Source organism: Pseudonaja textilis, chromosome 3 (assembly GCF_049901715.1).
Source record: "Pseudonaja textilis isolate UNSWEBS1 chromosome 3, rPseTex1.2, whole genome shotgun sequence".
Classification (NCBI taxonomy): Eukaryota; Metazoa; Chordata; class Lepidosauria; order Squamata; family Elapidae; genus Pseudonaja; species Pseudonaja textilis.
In genome coordinates, this window is record NC_141992.1 from 105,916,553 (window position 1) to 105,934,771 (window position 18,219).

Genomic DNA, 18,219 nt, shown 5'->3' on the forward strand with positions numbered 1-18,219 from the left:
ATGGCCATTTGAGGTACCACACCCAATTACAATTTTAGCATTCCCTTAAAGAAACAGTACCCTGGTTTATATATTTCCAACCCAACTGTTAGGTGACTATCAATTCCTAACGGGCCAAACTATCTATGCTATGACTCCTTGGGAACTGGATGAACTGCACCGATTTATAGACAAAAACCTTGAATGTGGGTTCATCGAACCAGCGAGACCCAAGGTGGCTTCCCCAGTCCTGTTCTGGAAAAAGAAGGATGGCTCGTTACACTTATGTATGGATTATAGAAATTTAAATGTTATTTGCATCTACCCCAGGGGTCTGCAACTAGTAACCAACAATACTAGACTTAACAACTGCCTCAATCTCATCTTCTGCAATAGTTTGAATTTAATTTACGGAATACAAACTAAAGAACCCTTTTCCAACAGTGACCACAATATGATTGACTTTTGTCTCAATATACGCTCAAATCATCACAATGACATAATCCCCAATTATAACTTTAAAAAAGGCAACTATGATCTTATAGACAACGATCTCTCATCCCTTGATTGGCAATCTCTATTCACTGGATGCAATACTGTTGAAGTCCATTACAACACATTTTTACTTGAAGTCAACAGAGTCATCAAACTATATGTACCAATAACAACTCCCCCCACAAAAAAAAACAGATTACCCATAACAATAAGGAAAGAGATCACTCTGGCAGAAAAACAAATCTGGTCACGTTGCCAACTTCAAAAGCCAATACAAAAATTTATGCCACCAGATAAAGACTGAATGCACCAATTATCACATTAAACAAGAGGAAAACCTTCTACGCACCAATTCCACCCGCACTTTTTACAATTTTGTAAACAACAAACTAAAAGACTCAAGGTCCATCCTACCCCTTGATAGGACCTAATGGTAAAGACTGCAATGACAATACCATTAAAGCCAACATCTTTAACACATTCTTTGGCTCAGTATTTGTAAACAGCAATGGATCATGCCCAATATTTCCTAGCTGAATCACAGAAAACTACAATGATCTAATACATATCGATTTTACAGAAGACAATGTTGAAAAAGCACTACACAATCTAAAACCATCTCTATTTATTGGACCGGACGGAATATGTGCCTACTTTTTGAAAAAGCTATCCACTGCCATAGCAAAACCTCGAAGCATAATCTTTGAAAAATATTTCAGGACCAGCTCCTTGCCTAACCTATGGTCACAAGCCATGGTCATCCCCATCTTCGAAAAGAGAGACCCCAGCCTAGTTGAAAATTACAGACCAATCTCCTTATGCTGCATCACCTGTAAAGTCATGGAATCAATTATTACCCAATTCATTATCCTCCACTTAGAGACAAACAACCTACTCTCTAATAAACAATTTGATTTCAGAAAAAAACTATCCTGTAATCTGCAACTCTTACACTGCAAAAACATATGGACAACTCGATCAGGGCAAAACAATAGACACAATCTACATAAACTTCTGTAAAGCCTTTGATTCAGTGGTACACAACAAACTACTCCTAAAACTAAAATCTTATGGTATCTCTGGACAACTGCATAACTGGATAGAAGCATTTCTGTCAAACAGACAAAAAATGGTCAAAATTGGGAGTGTCCTATCAAATTTTGTACCTGTCAATAGTGGTGTCCCCCAAGGCAGTGTTCTAGGACCAACTCTCTTCATACTCTACATAAATGACCTCTATGATCACATTAAGAGCAACTGCGTTCTCTTCACTGATGATGTAAAGCTGCTCAATACCACAGACAATACTGCTACCCTTCAAAAAGACCTTGACTATGTATCAGAATGGTCAAACAAATGGCAACTTCAAATCTCAACAAATAAATGCTCTGTCTTACATATTGGCAAAAAAAATATCAGAAAATAAAATACAAGCTGAATAGTCAAGACCTTGTTGATGATCCAAGTTCTGTAAAGGACCTTGGAATGCTCATCTCTAATGATCTAAGTGCTAGAGCCCACTGTAACTACATAGCCAAAAAGGCATTAAGAGTTGTTAACCTTATCCTACGTAGCTTTTTCTCTGGTAATATCACACTACTAACTAGAGCATACCAAACATTTGCTAGACTAATACTCGAATACAGTTCATCAGTCTGGAACCCACATTACATATCTGATATTAGCACAGTTGAGAAAGTCAAGAAATATTTCACAAGAAGAGTTCTCCACTCCTCTAGTCATTGTAAAATACCTTATGCCACCAGACTTGAAATTCTAGATCTAGAAAACCTTGAATTACGCCATCTTCAGTCTGATCTAAGTATGGTATATAAAATCACACATTGCAATGACTTACCTGTCAATAAATACTTCAGCTTCAACCATAACAATACAAGAGCATACAATAGATACAAACTCAGGGTTAACCTCACCAAACTTGATTGCAGGAAATACGACTTCAGCAACAGAGTGGTCAATGTCTGGAATACTCTACCTGACTCTGGTTTCTTCCCCAAACCCCAAAAACTTTAACCTTAGACTGTCTACAATTGACCTTACCCCTTTCCTAAGGGATCTGCATAAGCGCACCAACGTGCCCACCATCCCTGTCCTATTGTTTCTTTTATTTTTCTTATATGTACCCATTTCATGTATTCATAACTATGTATATAACTATGTATATACTTATACCTATTATCTTGTAAGCAATTGACAAATCAAATAAATAAATAAATAAATAAATAAACTTTAAACACTCAAAGAGCCATTTGGACCTGTTTCCCACAGAAAAGAAAACACTGGGAGCCACAAAACCTGAGTGGGTGTGGCCAATTCGACATCACTCACTCTCACCCAGTCATATGACACCCCCCCAGCCATGCCTACCCAGGTTTTGTGGCTCCCAGTATTATCTTTTGTCTGTGAAACGGGTCCAAATGGTTGCATGGCTTACTATACTCTCACAATGGTATCATTTTCTGAGTTTTCACTGTAATGGTTGTCTAGATACGTTTAGCACGTTAAAAAAGACAAAGCTAAATAGCAGGCAGAATTAGCCAGTAAATGGGCTGCCTGCAGCCATACTGCTGCCAGTTTAATTTTCTGAAGTGCTGCTGGGCTCCACTAACAGCTTGGCTTGCAGGAACTGCGCTAAATGGGCTTGCTATCACCACACCATTGTTTTAAATAGAAAAATAAACACCCTGCCCAATGCTGCCTGTTGAGTAGAAACAGCTGTATCCTAGTTGTTCCATATCCATAGACTTGAAGCTTCGCATTCCCATTGGTCCGTTTAGACCTCTACCTGATTAAACAGCTTGAACAGTTCTGATTGGCTCGCTAAGAGCCTGCCGCGATTGGCTAAAACCAAGCACGGCAAACTTGAAGCGGCGTCATTGGCCGCCTAGCCACAGCAAGCTCTATAAAAGAGCCGCCGCGGCTGCTATTGTCCCTTAAGCTTATTCCAGCCAGTAAATAAAGAGCTGTTGTTACTAAGCTGAAGTCTCTCGTCTTAAATGAACCCGACCTTCCGAACTTAACACTGGCGACGAGGATGGGATAAAGAAGACAACGAGACAATCCAGCACATGGCAAATGGCGCAAAACAACCATCAAGATGGCCAGCAATGCCACACCACCTGCACCCTTTAATCCGGCCACTGAGGACTGGGAGTCCTATATCGACCGGTTTCAGATATTTTTGGAATGCAGCAACCTGAAAGACGCCAACAGCAACCGGAAATGGGCTGTATTCCTATCACACTGCGGGCCCGCCATGTTCAAAATGGCCAAGGCTTTGGCGAAACCCGCAGACGTCAAAACGATGGATTGGGACGACCTCGCACCCATCCTCCGAAACCACTACGCTCCGGCTGTGCCCACCCTCATTCACTGGCATGACTTTTACCAAAGAGACCAGCACGAGGGTGAGAGCATTAGCGAATTCGTAGCTGATCTAAGGGACCTTGGAGGGTTGTGCGGATTCACTGACTTAGAAGAGGCTATGCAAGACCGGGTCGTCCTCGGCCTAAAAGACCCCACGCTACAAAGCAAGTTGATGGCAAAGGGCAGTATCTCCCTCGTCGACACCATAGCGGAAGCAACGGCAGCAGAAGCCACCCACAAATCAGCAGCTTGGATGCGGCGATCAAACAGAGCCGACCGCCGCCCTGTCAGTGAGACAGCTTCAACATCGGAGAAGCATATCACCACCACCCACCACGGCAACACCAAATCCCCCTCTGACAGTGACTACGAGGAGGAAGAAATCCACCGGCTCCAGTCGGAACACGATTGACTAGACCGGCGGGGTCGTAAGTTTGGGGTTTCAATGCACCGGATGCGGAGGCGATCACCCCCACTCTGAATGCTGTTTTCTTGATGACATTTCTTGGCATTGCAAGAAGCGGGGGCACATCGCAAAAGTATGCTGAAATAAATGCAACCTCAGCCCCTGGCATCGAGGAGGCAGCCCGAGACGACGAGACGGCACACCCCCCCAAAGCATCGGGACCACCAAACTGACAGATGGAACCGAGATGGCCGGACCAAGCGATTCAATGAGTCGTCATCGGCCATTCTTCTACCATAGACGCCCAAAAAGTACGCAATTACCGTAAAAATCGAAAACCAACCATGCTCCATGGAAGTGGATTCCGGATCCTACCTCTCCATGGTCTCCTAGCACACCATCAAGTGCCTAATACCCAGCATACACCGACACAAGCTAAGCGACCAAAAGCTGATCCTCAGAGACTACCAAGGGAATCGCATCCCTGTAACCGGCCTCGGACACTTCAAAATCTCATTCAAAGACTGCACCAACATCCTGCCACACACCATCGTGGACAAAGACCATCCCAGCTTGGCTCGGGCTACAATGGTTCGAGCCGTTAGGAATAGAAGTGGCTGGTATCCACCACACCAACAAAGAAGACTGGGAAGTGGCACTTGCATGGGACTTCCAAGAGGTCTTCGACGACACCTTAGGCAAGTACAAGGGGTCCCCAATCTCCTTCAATCTTAACCCAGATGTCGCCCCTATCCGACTCAAACCGCGGCGAGTGCCATTTGCACTCAAGCCCAAAATAGACGAGCAACTAAATAAGCTCATCGCCCAAGGGGTATTGGAACCTATTGACCATGCCCATTGGGAAACACCTATAGTCACCCCCATCAAACTGAATGGCTCCATAAGAATCTGTGGTGACTATAAGGCCACCCTCAACCATGCCCTGCAGCAAAGCGCCTACCCCATACCAGTAGTCCAACACCTCCTGCACTCACAAAGCTCGACCTGGCACAAGCCTATCAACAGCTACCGGTCGATGCAGAAGCCACTGAAGCTCAAACGATCGTAACACACCGAGGGGCATTTAAATGCAACCGCCTCCAATTCGGCGTCAGCGTAGCACCTGGGGTTTTCCAAAGCCTCATGGAAAGAATGCTGCAAGGCATTAAGGGAGTAGTGCCGTACTTTGATGATGTATTAGTGGCAGCAGCTAATAAAAAACAACTAGAAAAACGCCTAAAGGCTGTACTCCAAAAATTTAAAGACTGGTTTGAAAGTTAAAAGAGAGAAATGTCAACTATGCACCGAGAAATTCGAGTTTTTGGGGTACCTCCTAGACAAACACGGAATTCACCCCACCGAGAAAAAACTTAAAACCATCAAGGAAGCCCCCAGACCGAAAAACAAAGCGGAGCTTCAAACGTTTCTTGGACTCATTAACTTTTATAATGTTTTCCTACCCCAAAAGGCGGAACCCTTGCATAGACTACTGGACAAAACCACCTCCTGGATTTGGGGAAAACGAGAGGAAAACGCCTTTCAACAAATAAAAAATCTCTTAACTTCCGACGCAGTCCTCATCCAGTATAGTGAAATTCTACCACTAACGTTGACATGCGACGCATCACCTTTTGGGGTAGGGGCAATCCTCAGTCATACCTTACCGGATGGAAAAGAGGCACCCATTGCCTTCTTTTCATGAACCCTGTCCAAGCCAGAAAGAAACTACAGCCAGCTGTACAAGGAAGCCCTAGCGATCATCTCCGGAGTGAAAAGGTTCCACGAATACGTTTACGGTAGGACCTTTTCAATCATTACTGATCATAAGCCCCTGCTAGGCATATTGGCAGGCAACAAGGCCACCCCCAACATTCTGTCACCTCGCATGATGAGGTGGTCTGAGTTCTTGGCCGCCTATAACTACCGGCTCATACACCGCCCCGGCAAGGACATTCTGCATGCCAATGCCTTAGCCACTCACCCCTCCCAGCTGTGCAAGATGACCCAGCACCCACCTCCCACGTCCTCCAAATAGAAATCCTACCCAGCCCACTCCTCACCGTGCCAGACATTGCCTGCGAGACAAAAAAAGACAGTCAGCTGGCGCGAGTCTTGAGCTGGGTAGAACGGGGTTGGCTGGAAAATAACAAAGATGAACACTTTAAAGCTTTCAGGAACTGGCAAACTGAGCTCTTTGCTCAAAAAGGGTGCATACTTTGGGGTGATCGGATGGTGATACCAGAAACATTACAAACCAAAGTATTGAACATGCTGCACGAAGGGCACCCGGCATCATCCGGATGAAAGCCCTGGCAAGAAGCTACACTTGGTGGCCAGGAATAGACAGACAGGTCGAAACATGGGTCGCCGCATGCAATAGTTGTCAACAAATGCGACCCACCCCACCCACAGCACCACCTCTGGAATGGGAAACACCCAGAGGCCCCGGTCGTGAATCCACCTTGATTTCGCTGGCCCCACTCATGGACACACATTCCTGATAACCGTCGATGCCTATTCTAATTGGCTGGAAGTTTGCACTATGAAAAAGACAACCACAGAGGCTGTCATAATCAAACTCAACAAACTTTTTGCCACACATGGGTTGCCTGATGTAATAGTGTCCGACAATGGGTCACAGTTCACGGCATTGGCATTCGAACAATATCTGATGCCCGGGGCATCAGACATGCATTGACATTCCCCGCTCACCCGGCGGCAAATGGGCGGGCGGAACGAATGGTTCAGTTTACAAAAAAAAAAACCTACAAAAAATTGAAGACGGCAACATCCAGGAAAAAATCAATAAAATGCTACTAATACAGCACATCACGCCGAACACAACCACTAATAAATGCCTAGCAGAACTACTTATGGGCAGAAAGCTCCGTTCACCACTAGACCGTTTACATCCCACCTATAACCTGGAGAAACCCCTAGGCTCCACCAGCCGACGTCGCGCATTCAACATTGGCAACACCGTCTTCGCAAAGAGTTTCACCGGGGACCCTCTCTGGGTACCCGCCCGCATCACCCAAATAACCGGGCCCAGGTCCTACTGCCTAGAAACAACTGATGGGCGTAGCTGGAAGCACCACATCGACCAGCTACAGTCAAGGCTAACCAGTCCCGACATTAATAAAGAAATCAGAGGGGGGGAAACCTCAAACATTGAAAATGGAATGCAAGCAGAACACCCCCCTGACCAAACCCCCAAAATAAACCAACCATACTCACCTGAAAACTCAGAACCGCTGCAGACGGGTACTTCACCTGAAAGGAATGGCCGGACAAGCTCTATCAGCCCAGAAAATCCAGGCGGGAGCAGCGGAGCGAACGACTCGACCAACCCGGGCGAACCAGGCGGGAGTCGCAGCTATAGGCCCGGCTCACCCTTCCAGCCAGTTCCATCAGCGGAGTTGAGAGCGCCGACCAGAGACTAAATGAAGCGCGCAAGTCAAGTAGGCAGGTACGAAGACCCGCCTACCTATGTGACTATGTCACCCCACCCCTTGGACGATACCAAGAAGGGAGGGGTGATCCATATCCATAGACTTGAAGCCTCGCATTCCCATTGGTCCGTTTAGACCGCTACCTGATTGGACAGCTTGAACAGTTCTGATTGGCTCGCTAAGAGCCTGCCGCGATTGGCTAAAACCAAGCACGGCAAACTTGAAGCAGCGTCATTGGCCACCTAGCCACGGCGAGCTCTATAAAAGAGCTGCCACGGCTGCTATTGTCCCTTAAGCTTATTCCAGCCAGTAAATAAAGAGCTGTTGTTACTAAGCCGAAGTCTCTCGTCTTAAATGAACCCGACCTTCTGAACTTAACACTAATAGGTTTCTGTGAGAAGCTGTTTTTGTTCCTTCTTGCTTTATCCATCTGGTTCAGTTCCAAGCTGGGAGAAAGACACTGGAAACATGGAGGCTGATTAGGAAGATGGTTTATTGATGAAGCAGAACCACATGGGTTTGTGGTTCTGGGCAGCTGACAAAATGGAGTTGAGAGTGGATGGTTTTTATACCTTCTTTGGGCTTTGTATTTGAGCCTCCTGTTCCTGTGCAAGAATGTATCATTTAATATTCTATTGGCTGTTGTCAGATTCCTATGGGGTCATGTAGGGGTTATGTAGAGGTCATATCTGGCTCCACAGCAGTGGTGGGATTCAATTTTTTTTTTACTACCAGTTCTGTGGGCGTGACTTGGTGGGCATGGCAGGGGAAGGCTACTGTAAAATCTCCAGTCAGAGGTGGTATTTGCTGAATACTACCTCTACTCTACAGGCAAAAGAGAAAATGCAAATCCTAGGTGTTTGTCTGAGCAAATTTTGTAAACCTTTTGTTTGTTGCTTATCTGAATTTCTGTCTTGACCCAGTCTTTCTGAATGGATTACCAAATCTGCATTTCTAAAAGTTTCTGCTTGAGGCAGGGAAATTGGGATGATTTCTGAATAGGCTGGCCCAATCTTTTTTAATTGGCACAAAATATCTGCTGGGAGCTATTAAGAAAGGCTTGGGGGCTGCTTTCTATCTCCAAGAGCATGTTTTTCCATTTCTTCTTTAGGAAAATATAATATTCTGCTTTTTTTAATATTTCCCAAAATATTTCATTCTCCTGGGGTGGGTGCTAACTTTCTACAATCTTTTTTTTTTTTAAATATAGTTTATTAATTTTTACAATTAAAACCAGTCACAATACATACACAAATAAGCAAAAAAAAGAAAGAAAGAAAAGAAAGAAAAGAGAAGAGGAAGAGAGGGAAAGAATTTTAAGAAAAGAAAGAAAGAAAGAGGTTACAGGATTAAAAGTATTCTTATTTTAACAGTTTGCAAGATCTTCTTTTGTTTTCATCACCTTAACTTGTGTCATATAACCACACCTGTTTTTAACTTATATCGCTACCTCGCTGTTATGTATTGATACTTTTCTTTTATGCCTTATAATATATTATTTATCTTTGGTCAATCCAATTATACCAACAATTCCAGCTGTCATAGTATAGTGAAGTGTCTTTGTTTTTTAGCGCCAAAGTCAATTTATCCATTTCTGCGCATTTTGAGATTTTTTCAATAATCATTTCTTCTGATGGAATTTGGTGTTGTTTCCAATGTTGAGCGAAGGCTAATCTGGCCGCTGTTAAAATGTGTATTGTTATGTATTTGGTTTTTTGGAAATTTGCTTATCAAAAATCCCTAGTAGGAAGGACTCTGGTTTGTATTCGATCTGCTCTTTGGTGATTTCTTCCAACCAAGTTTTGATTTTCTTCCAATACTTTTGGGTTTCTGCACAGGACCACCACATATGGAAAAAGGTTCCTTCTTTTTTCCTACACTTCCAGCAATGCGGACTCATGTTGGGGTGCATCTTCGCTAACCTCGAAGGGGGGAGATGCCATCTATAGAACATTTTATAGATTTTCCTTGTATGCTGCCGATTTGGTAATCTTATTGTTTCTGCCCCAAACTTTCTCCCATTCCGCTAATGTGATGCTGCGCCCTACATTCTTACTCCAAGCAATCATATTTCCTTTTACGATTTCTTCTTCTAGTTCTGTTTCTAATAAGTAGTTATAAAATTTTGTTATGTTTTTTTTATTTGATCCTAATAAAATTTTATCTAACTGTTGCAATTTGTTATTAATTCCGAATTCTTTTTTGTCTTGTTTATATCTGCTTTGAATCTGAAGATAAACCCATTGATCAATTTTATGTCCTTGCTCTTGAAGATCCAGCCTCGCTTTCAAATTTCCTTGTGGGTCTAATAAGTCTTTGTATTTAATCATTTTGGTAAGCTCCAAATTGTTTGGGTGAATCATTGCCTCCATTGTTGAAATCCATACTGGTACTTTTGTATAATGTTTTTTCCTTATTTTCCTCCAAATTGTTAATAGTGCGTCTCTAATTAAATGTCTATGGAAATATTTTTGACTGGTTTTCCTACGTCCCATAGAAAGGCGTACCCCCTTTGTAAATCATGGCCTTCTAGAAATAGTATTCTTTTATTGGTTAAACTCACCCAATCCTTCAACCAAACTAATGAGGTGGCCATATGGTATAACTCCCAGTTTGGAAATGCTAACCCTCCCCTGCTCTTCATATCCTGCATTGCTTTTACATTTATTCTGGGTTTTTTCCCTTGCCAAATAAATTTCAGGGTTGTTCTATTGAGTTCTTCAAAAAACTTTTTATGTAATTTAATTGGGATTGTTTGGAATAAATACAAAAATTTAGGTAGAATGTTCATTTTAATAGTAGCAATTCGGCCTAGTAGTGAAATTTGAAGTTTCCCCCACGATTCTAAATCTTTCTTTACCTGATGTATCAGTTTATCATAATTGTTTTCTTTAAGTGTCTTACAGTGTGGGGTTAGCCAAATTCCTAAATATTTCACTTTCTTTGTCACTTGTATCTGCATTATTTCTTCTAGTTCTATTTTCTGTTTTTCTGTTAGGTTTTTGGTCATTAATTTGGTTTTTTTTTGTTTATTTTAAGTCCCGCTACTGCTCCAAATTTCTCTAATTCACTCATCAATTTTGGTCCCCTGTCTTTTGGTTCTTCAAGGAAGAAAATCATGTCGTCCGCAAACGCTTGCAATTTATATTCCTCTTTCTTAACTGTTAATCCCTTTATATCTGAATTCCGCCTAATTCGTGTTAATAATGTCTCTAATGCTAATATGAAGAGCAGGGGAGAGAGTGAGCAACCCTGTCTCACTCCTTTTTCTATCTTTATTGGGCGGGTGCATTCCCCATTCACTATTATATTAGCTTGTTGTGTGTCATATATAGTTGTTATAATATTTTCAAATTTGGTACCCAGATTCAAATTATAAATTTTTTGAATTAAAAATTGCCAATTCAAATTATCGAAAGCTTTTTCTGCATCTAGAAACATGAGTGCTACTTGTCTCTCTGGGTGGGCTTCATAAAATTCTAGTACGTCTAATACTATTCTTAGATTATTCTTTATTTGCCTAGTTGGAAGGAATCCATTTTGATCTTCATGTATATACAAGTTTAGCAATCTTTTAATCTGTTTGCTATAATAGAAGTGAATATTTTATAATCAGTATTTAAGAGTGAAATCGGCCTGTAATTGTTTATATATCTGGGATCTGTATCCTCCTTCGGGATCAGCGAGATCAGTGCCCCCTCCATGAGTCCGGCATCCTAGCTGCTAGTAAAACGTCATTAAAAACTTCCACCATAAGTGGTCCGATTTGATCTGCTATTGCCTTGTACAGCTCCCCTGGGATCCCGTCTGGGCCCAGGGTTTTATTATTTTTCTGGCTCTCTATTGCTGATTTCAATTCCGATTCAGTAATGTCTTTATTTAATAGTTCAGCCATTTCTTCCCCAATTGCCTTATCCTTTACTTCATCTAGATAATTCCTTATTCTATCTTCACTGACATCCTCTCTTTTGTATAAATCTTCAAAGTATTTATGAATGATTTCTTTTTCTGTTCTATTTCCTGGTATGTATCTCCTTTGCTATCTATTAACTGGTATATCAGTCTCTTCTCTTTCTTTTTTTCAATTTATAAGATAGCCATCTTCCTGGCTTGTTGGCATGTTCAAAATAGATTTGTCTAGTTAAGTTCAAATTCATAGTCATTTTCTCTTGATCAATTAAATTCAGTTTGTGTTTGACTATACTTATCTGATTTTGCAGTTTGGATTCTTTTGGGTTATTTTGTAGAAGGGTTTCTAGCTCCTTAATTCTTTGTTGTAATTTGTTTTGTTGGGAATATTTTTCCTTGTTTCTCTTAGCATTATAAGAGATTGTTGTGCCTCTTATAACCGCCTTCATCGTATCCCAAACGTTTTGTTTCGTGGTTTCTCCGTTATCATTTTCTTTAATAAAAAAAATCAATTCCTCCTTTAATTTATTAATATATTCTTTCTCTCTTATTAATTGAGTGTTTAAGGTCCATCTTTTCTTTGGTTTTGCCCTGCCCTTCCATATTACCTGTATTGGATTATGATCTGCCCATTCATTAGGCAAAATTTCCACTTCTTTTGTCTCATTTGCTATCTCTCCACTCATCCATGCCATATCAATCCGTGTCCATGTTTGGTGGGATTTGAATAAAATGTAAATTGTCTTTTTTTCAGGATGTAATCTTCTCCATATATCTGTCAGATTTAGCTCTTTCATCATTTCCCTACAAATCTTGGGGAGCTCTCTCTTCCCCTTTTTATTCTTCCCGGCATTACTGTGATCCTTTTGGAAATCAGCAATGGAGTTGAAGTCCCCTACCATACAAATATTTCTTTTTTGCAATTCAACCAATTTTCCATATAGGTGTTTAAAAAACTCTTTTTGGTCTCCATTTGGGGCATATATTACTACTAAAAGAATTGGAATATCATTAATCCAGATCTGCAAACCCAGAGTCCTTCCTTTTAAGTCCGACCATATTAGCTCAGATTTCAAATCCTCTTTCACATATACTGCGATTCCCTTCTTTTTCTCCTCATCTGCTGATTTAGGACGAACACCCTGTCCCATTAATCTCTTTTTTTGCTGACTTTGACCCCCTCCAGGAGCCTGACATTGCGCTTTAAAATGTCCAGGCTTCCCACAATTGAAACACTTTCCCTTTTGAGCACTTCCTGCTTGCAAAGCCAAAGCTAAAGTCTCCATGTTAAAAGACTGACTCCCAACCTTCCTACATGCATTAATCAAATCTGCGATTTCTCGCTCTCCACTTGCTATAAGTGGATTTAAAATCTTTTTGCAATCTGTGTTAGCTTGTTCTATTGCTAACTTCAAAAGCAATTCTTTCTGGGCGAATTGATTTTCAATTTGTCTTTCAATAGCCAATTTCAATCTGCTAACAAAATTTTCATAGGGTTCATTGTTCCCTTGTTTGATGTTAGTGAAAGTTTTCTCGTCAGCTTCGCCGTCAGGGAGAGCCCCTATGGCTTGAAAAATTATTTGTGGGAGAAGAACGAATCCCTCCTCAGGCATACCATCTCTCTGTTGTTCCACTGTTGTATAGTTACCAGCTCCGTAAAGCTGATCTGGGATAACATTTGCTGTTCCCCTCTGGACTGCCAGCTGTCTCCATTTCTGATCTAACACCAAATATTGAGCTGGAGTTAAAATCATATTCAACAGAGCTTTCCAGTCAGCCGGAATCATTTTATTTCCATAACCAACTGCTTCTAACAACGTCTGAGTATATGGCGATCTAACACCATACTCTTTTGCTGCTTGCTTAACTTCCTTTAAAATCCTGAGAGCTAGAGGCTTTCCACTCCGCCATGGATTCAACGCAGCGTCCATTAATTTCTACTGGATTAAGTTGAACCTCTACTCCAAACTCCACTAAATCATCTCCTGATAACTCCCTCTATTTTTTGCTTTTGAATAGCTGCAGTAACTGCATCTACTTGAACTCTTAAAGGTAAACTCTTATCCTCTGATAGAATATTTCCAGCGCCTGACAGTCCCCCGGATTTATCCGGAGGTGCCGTCGGTGGCAACAAACGTACTGCATGGTAAGGCGGCAAACCTTCTTCGGGGGGTGCTAGGAGCGGTTGTTCATGAGTAGCTAACGCATCCATAATCACCCTCCAAGTTAACAAAATTGAAGAAGGGGCACGAGGTTCTTCGTGCAAAAATTTCCCTATCTTTTTCCAGGACTCTACTTTAATACTACCTCCCTCTGGATATGACTGAATATGTTTCCAAACATACTGTAATAAGTCCTCAATTTCTTTCTTACTTATTGCATGTCCTCTACTATGAATTCCAAACCTAAAACTATTCCCAGTGATCCCTCTCAATTCCCTGATGTGCTCTTTCTGAGCCTTTGAGAGATCTCCCCCCATACTCACGAAAAGAATCTATCTCCGTCCAGCGAAGAAGATGAGGGCCCAGTCGACGTCCGCGACGATGAGTATAGGATGCGGGAAACGTATAGCCTTTCCAAGCTATCACGTCGGAACGTATAGCTCTTCCAAGCTATCACGTCGGGGTCACCACTTGTGGTGGTCTGGCACTTGAAATGAGACGCAGGGAAACGTCTGAGCAAATGCCAGCTCTGAGCGAACTCAGGCAGCAGTATTTATTGAAGATTCAGAAAACAAATGACCTCGACAAGATAATAACATACAGGCACAGAAAGTCCCGCTGACGAAAGTCCCTGCTGTGTACCTTGAATTATCACCTATTTCCCTGTTCCTTCTAAGCCTGCAGATAACAGGATGAGACACTCCTGCGTAAAAGTACTCCTACTCCCACCAGGAATGCCTGCATATCCTTATCTCTATGGCTGTACAAAGGACTTACAGAAAATGATTAATAAAATATATTACCACATAGCAACAATGGTGTGCTGGAAGATCTGCAACCAATACCATTTGCCTGACTGTAAAAAAAGAGAAAATAACAGAAAATGAAGAAACTAAAGTGTCTGGGGTTTTGAATTCAAACAGACAGGTGTTGTCATATGACACCTCAGATTTAACAATTGTGGATAAAAAAGACAAAATGTCTGGATAGTGGACATGGCAATACATGAACACAGAAGAATAGAAGACAAGAACTGGAGACGATAACAATACAAAGACCTTCAAATAGAAATAAAACAACTGTAGCAAAAGAAAACAAAGGCAGTACCAATAGTAATAGGCACCTTGAGTGCAATCCCAATACAACTGGAGCACTACTTGAATACCATCAGCATTTACAAAATCACCATCAGTCAATTGCAGAAGGCAGCTTTATTCAAAATAGCTTACATCCTGCAGTGCAGGGGTACCAGTGCAGGGGTACCAGTTCTACCAGTTCTCACCTATTCTCTAGAACCTGTTGTTAACTTTCTAAGTAGTTCGTAGAACTGGTTGTCAGAAGAAATCTCCTTTTAGTTTTTTTCACTTTACAGAGCTAATCCTGTAAGGAAGGCAGGAAGGAAACATTCTGGTATTGTTTCTAGCGTAATCTTTATGCCCTCCTTACAGAAACTGCCTCTCCGTTAACCCTTATTACATTCTTGACAGTACACCTAGACTTCCTGTCTCTGGAGTTTTTTTCTTTGCTGGTATTTTCTTAAAGGGGAAGGGTTGTTTTAAGTTTTTTATACTGCTGTTGGGAGAAAATACTGTTGAAGTTTACATACCCTTTCTGAATTTGGTCTAAAACTGGTTTTTGGTAACATTTAATTCTGTACTTGGTAACATTTAATCCTGTGTTTATTGATGGGATAATTTTCCCTATTCAGCTCTGTTTGGAAGGAAAAAGGTTAATCTCTGTTCCTGAAAATAAACTGGATTGAAAAATCTGGCTAGTTCCTGTGCCTATTTGTTCTGATAATTCATTTAACAAGCAACAGCTACTGTTGTGTACTGTACTGTGGACCAGTACTGTACTGTGTTTGAATTTTTTCCTGCCTCATGATTTCTTTTTCTATCTGGGGAGGGAGTCTTCCTTCGCTGCTTTAGTGGTATCTGGGTTATCACTGTCCTTTCGGGGTGTACTTCCAAGAGGCAGGATGCCAGCTTGGCACAGATTTTTTTACTGCCTTTCTGGGGTGCATGTGATCTTTCCTTAAATCTGGATGATTTTCTTGGGATATCTTGTCAGGTGAATGAGACCAGCTGGTGTCTTTAAGTGGTGCAAATGGATGTAAGGATTGCTTCTCCTGGGTGTGCTTTTTCTGGAGAGCTTAAATGACCTGTCTGCTAAAGGGTTTCACTTTGTGAGCAAGAGTTGGCTGCTGATATCATTGCATTTTAACTATTTTAAACACCCTGCCTGATTTGTAACTCCATCTTGCAGGTGTTTTTAATCTAATGATTGGTATTTAGGGCAACAAAGAAACTTTTTGTATTTTTGTACAGGTATTCCTTGACTTACAACAGTTCATTTAGTGACTATTCAAAGTTACAATGGCATTCCCATGGTCACAAGAGGCCAGGCAAGGAGAAGCGCCCCTTGATATGAGTGATGTTGAGTTGGCCATGACCACCCAGTCACACGATCACCAAGCCATACCCACAGAACCAGTTATTAAAAAAATTGAATCCCATCCCTGCTGCAGTGATACCTTTAACACCATCAAACATACACATCTACCTATCCCTTGGGAAGAACTTGATAAGTGAATAAAAATGCCAAGTCCAGTCTAAACATCTGGCTGATTGTGTGAATCATAATTATAATCTGGCTGTAAAAAACAGGAAGAGCTTGTCTCTGTAGAACAGTGCCAATACAATGATATCCTCTTATTTCTCATACCCCTCAAGATATGTCTGTGTTGTGACGAAAGATTTGTCCATAGGAGCTTTCCTAATCTTCTTTTGTTTGTTTGTTTGTTAATTTATTTATTAAATTTATATGAGCAGCATCCATGTCACAAAACATGACTTTGGGCAGTATACAACAATGTAATAGTTTGTTACATTTATACAGAAAAAAGGACCATATTCCTTTGTCTGTCATAGTGGGCATGATATGTATCTTTTCTTTGATAATTTGTCTCTGTACCTTGGCATCCAACGTTGCCATCAATAAAAGAATCATTTATTGGCATTTTTCCTGCAGGTGGCCCAATTGTCTCCTCCAAAAACAGCTCTCATGTTTGCCATCATGTTCCTCACTTATTTCATGTGCAAAATACTGCTGATTGGAACACTAACTCTAAGGAACAATTGGAGGAGAGCTGTATTCCTCCATGTACTCATCCATTTAGGCAGCTTCAGGAGGAGCTTGTCTCTGCATCATGTTGTCCACCAGCCCTTCCTACCCAGAAACCCTCAGGTACATTCTGTGATTCTATCCTTTGGTGAATATGTGAGAATTGATTTCAGTGTCACAAATAAATTGGTCATTTGGGTTATTTAGGGCATTACATGTAAGAGCTAAATAAACACATAAGAAATCAGTTTCAAGAATAGTTTTATAGCATCTTTGGGTATATTTTTCTTCCTTGGGAATAGAATGCATGACAAGTGAAAGTTTTAATGATACTACTATTAACCTATAAATATCAGCAGAGGGATACAATCAAGATCAAGTGAGGTATTAATACCACTCTATAAAACCTTAAGACCACACCTAGAATAGTGCATCCAGTTTTGGTCACCACACTATAAAAAGGTTTTGAGATTCTAGAAAAAGTGTAGTGAACAGCACTTTTGATTAGGGGACTGGAGACTAAAACATATGAAGAATGGTCACAGGAACTGGGCAAGGCTAGTCTAGTGAAGAGAAGGACCAGGGGAGACATGATAGCACTCTTCCAATATTTGAGGGGCTGCCACAGAGAGGAAGGGGTCAAGCTACTTTCTAAAGCACCTGTAGGCCAGACAAGGAATAATGGATGGAAACTGATCAAGGACAGATTCAACCTAGAAATAAGGAGAAATTTCATCCAATGGAACAGCTTGCCTTTGGAAGTTGTGGGAGTGTCAGATCCGTGTATCTGCCATTCTTCAATGAAAGAAGAAGACGGGGGGAAGTTGGTACAAGTAATCCTTTCTAATGTAACATGAATATATTAAATCTTATATCTTATTGAATCTGTATAACTTGCACATGATATACAACAGGAGGACTGGAGCCAGATGTCTAGAAACTTGTCACCTCTTGGAGAGATAGCTAGAGGAGAAGGGACCATAAAAATTCCAGCTCTGGAAGATACCCCTGGGAAACTCTTCTAAGATATGTTCCCAGAGAAGGGGAGGGGGGAATTAACATGTTGGTTCTTTGTTTGATTAAATCCATATCTAAATAAGGGGAGGAGTTCTAACTCCCTTTATCTATTACTGTATACTTGGAAGCATCTTAGATTCTGCTTTGACTAGTGCTGGGGTTCACTCCCTATCAATAAAGGATTCCTTTTGAAATATCTAGCTTTCAGAAGTTCATTCTTTTCGGTTGAAGGGAAAAAGTCCATTGTTTACATAAAGCAGAATCTGCAAAAGAGGTCAACCCAGAGAGG

The 18,219-nt window shown here is 41.4% G+C and overlaps 1 protein-coding gene across 23 annotated transcripts in view; it reads left to right on the forward strand.

The window, feature by feature from the left end:
* Nucleotides 1-18,219, forward strand: part of PDE4DIP (phosphodiesterase 4D interacting protein) — a 353,766-nt gene that overhangs the window by 313,902 nt on the left and 21,645 nt on the right. For 22 of the 23 annotated variants that reach the window (XM_087932026.1, XM_087932029.1, XM_087932027.1 and 19 more), the window contains one exon: nt 16,821-17,036. The exons of the other annotated variant lie outside the window; for it this stretch is intronic. In XM_087932026.1, the coding sequence (XP_087788152.1) occupies nt 16,821-17,036 (216 nt within the window). The remainder of the gene's footprint in view (nt 1-16,820; nt 17,037-18,219) is intronic. 23 annotated transcript variants of the gene reach the window in all.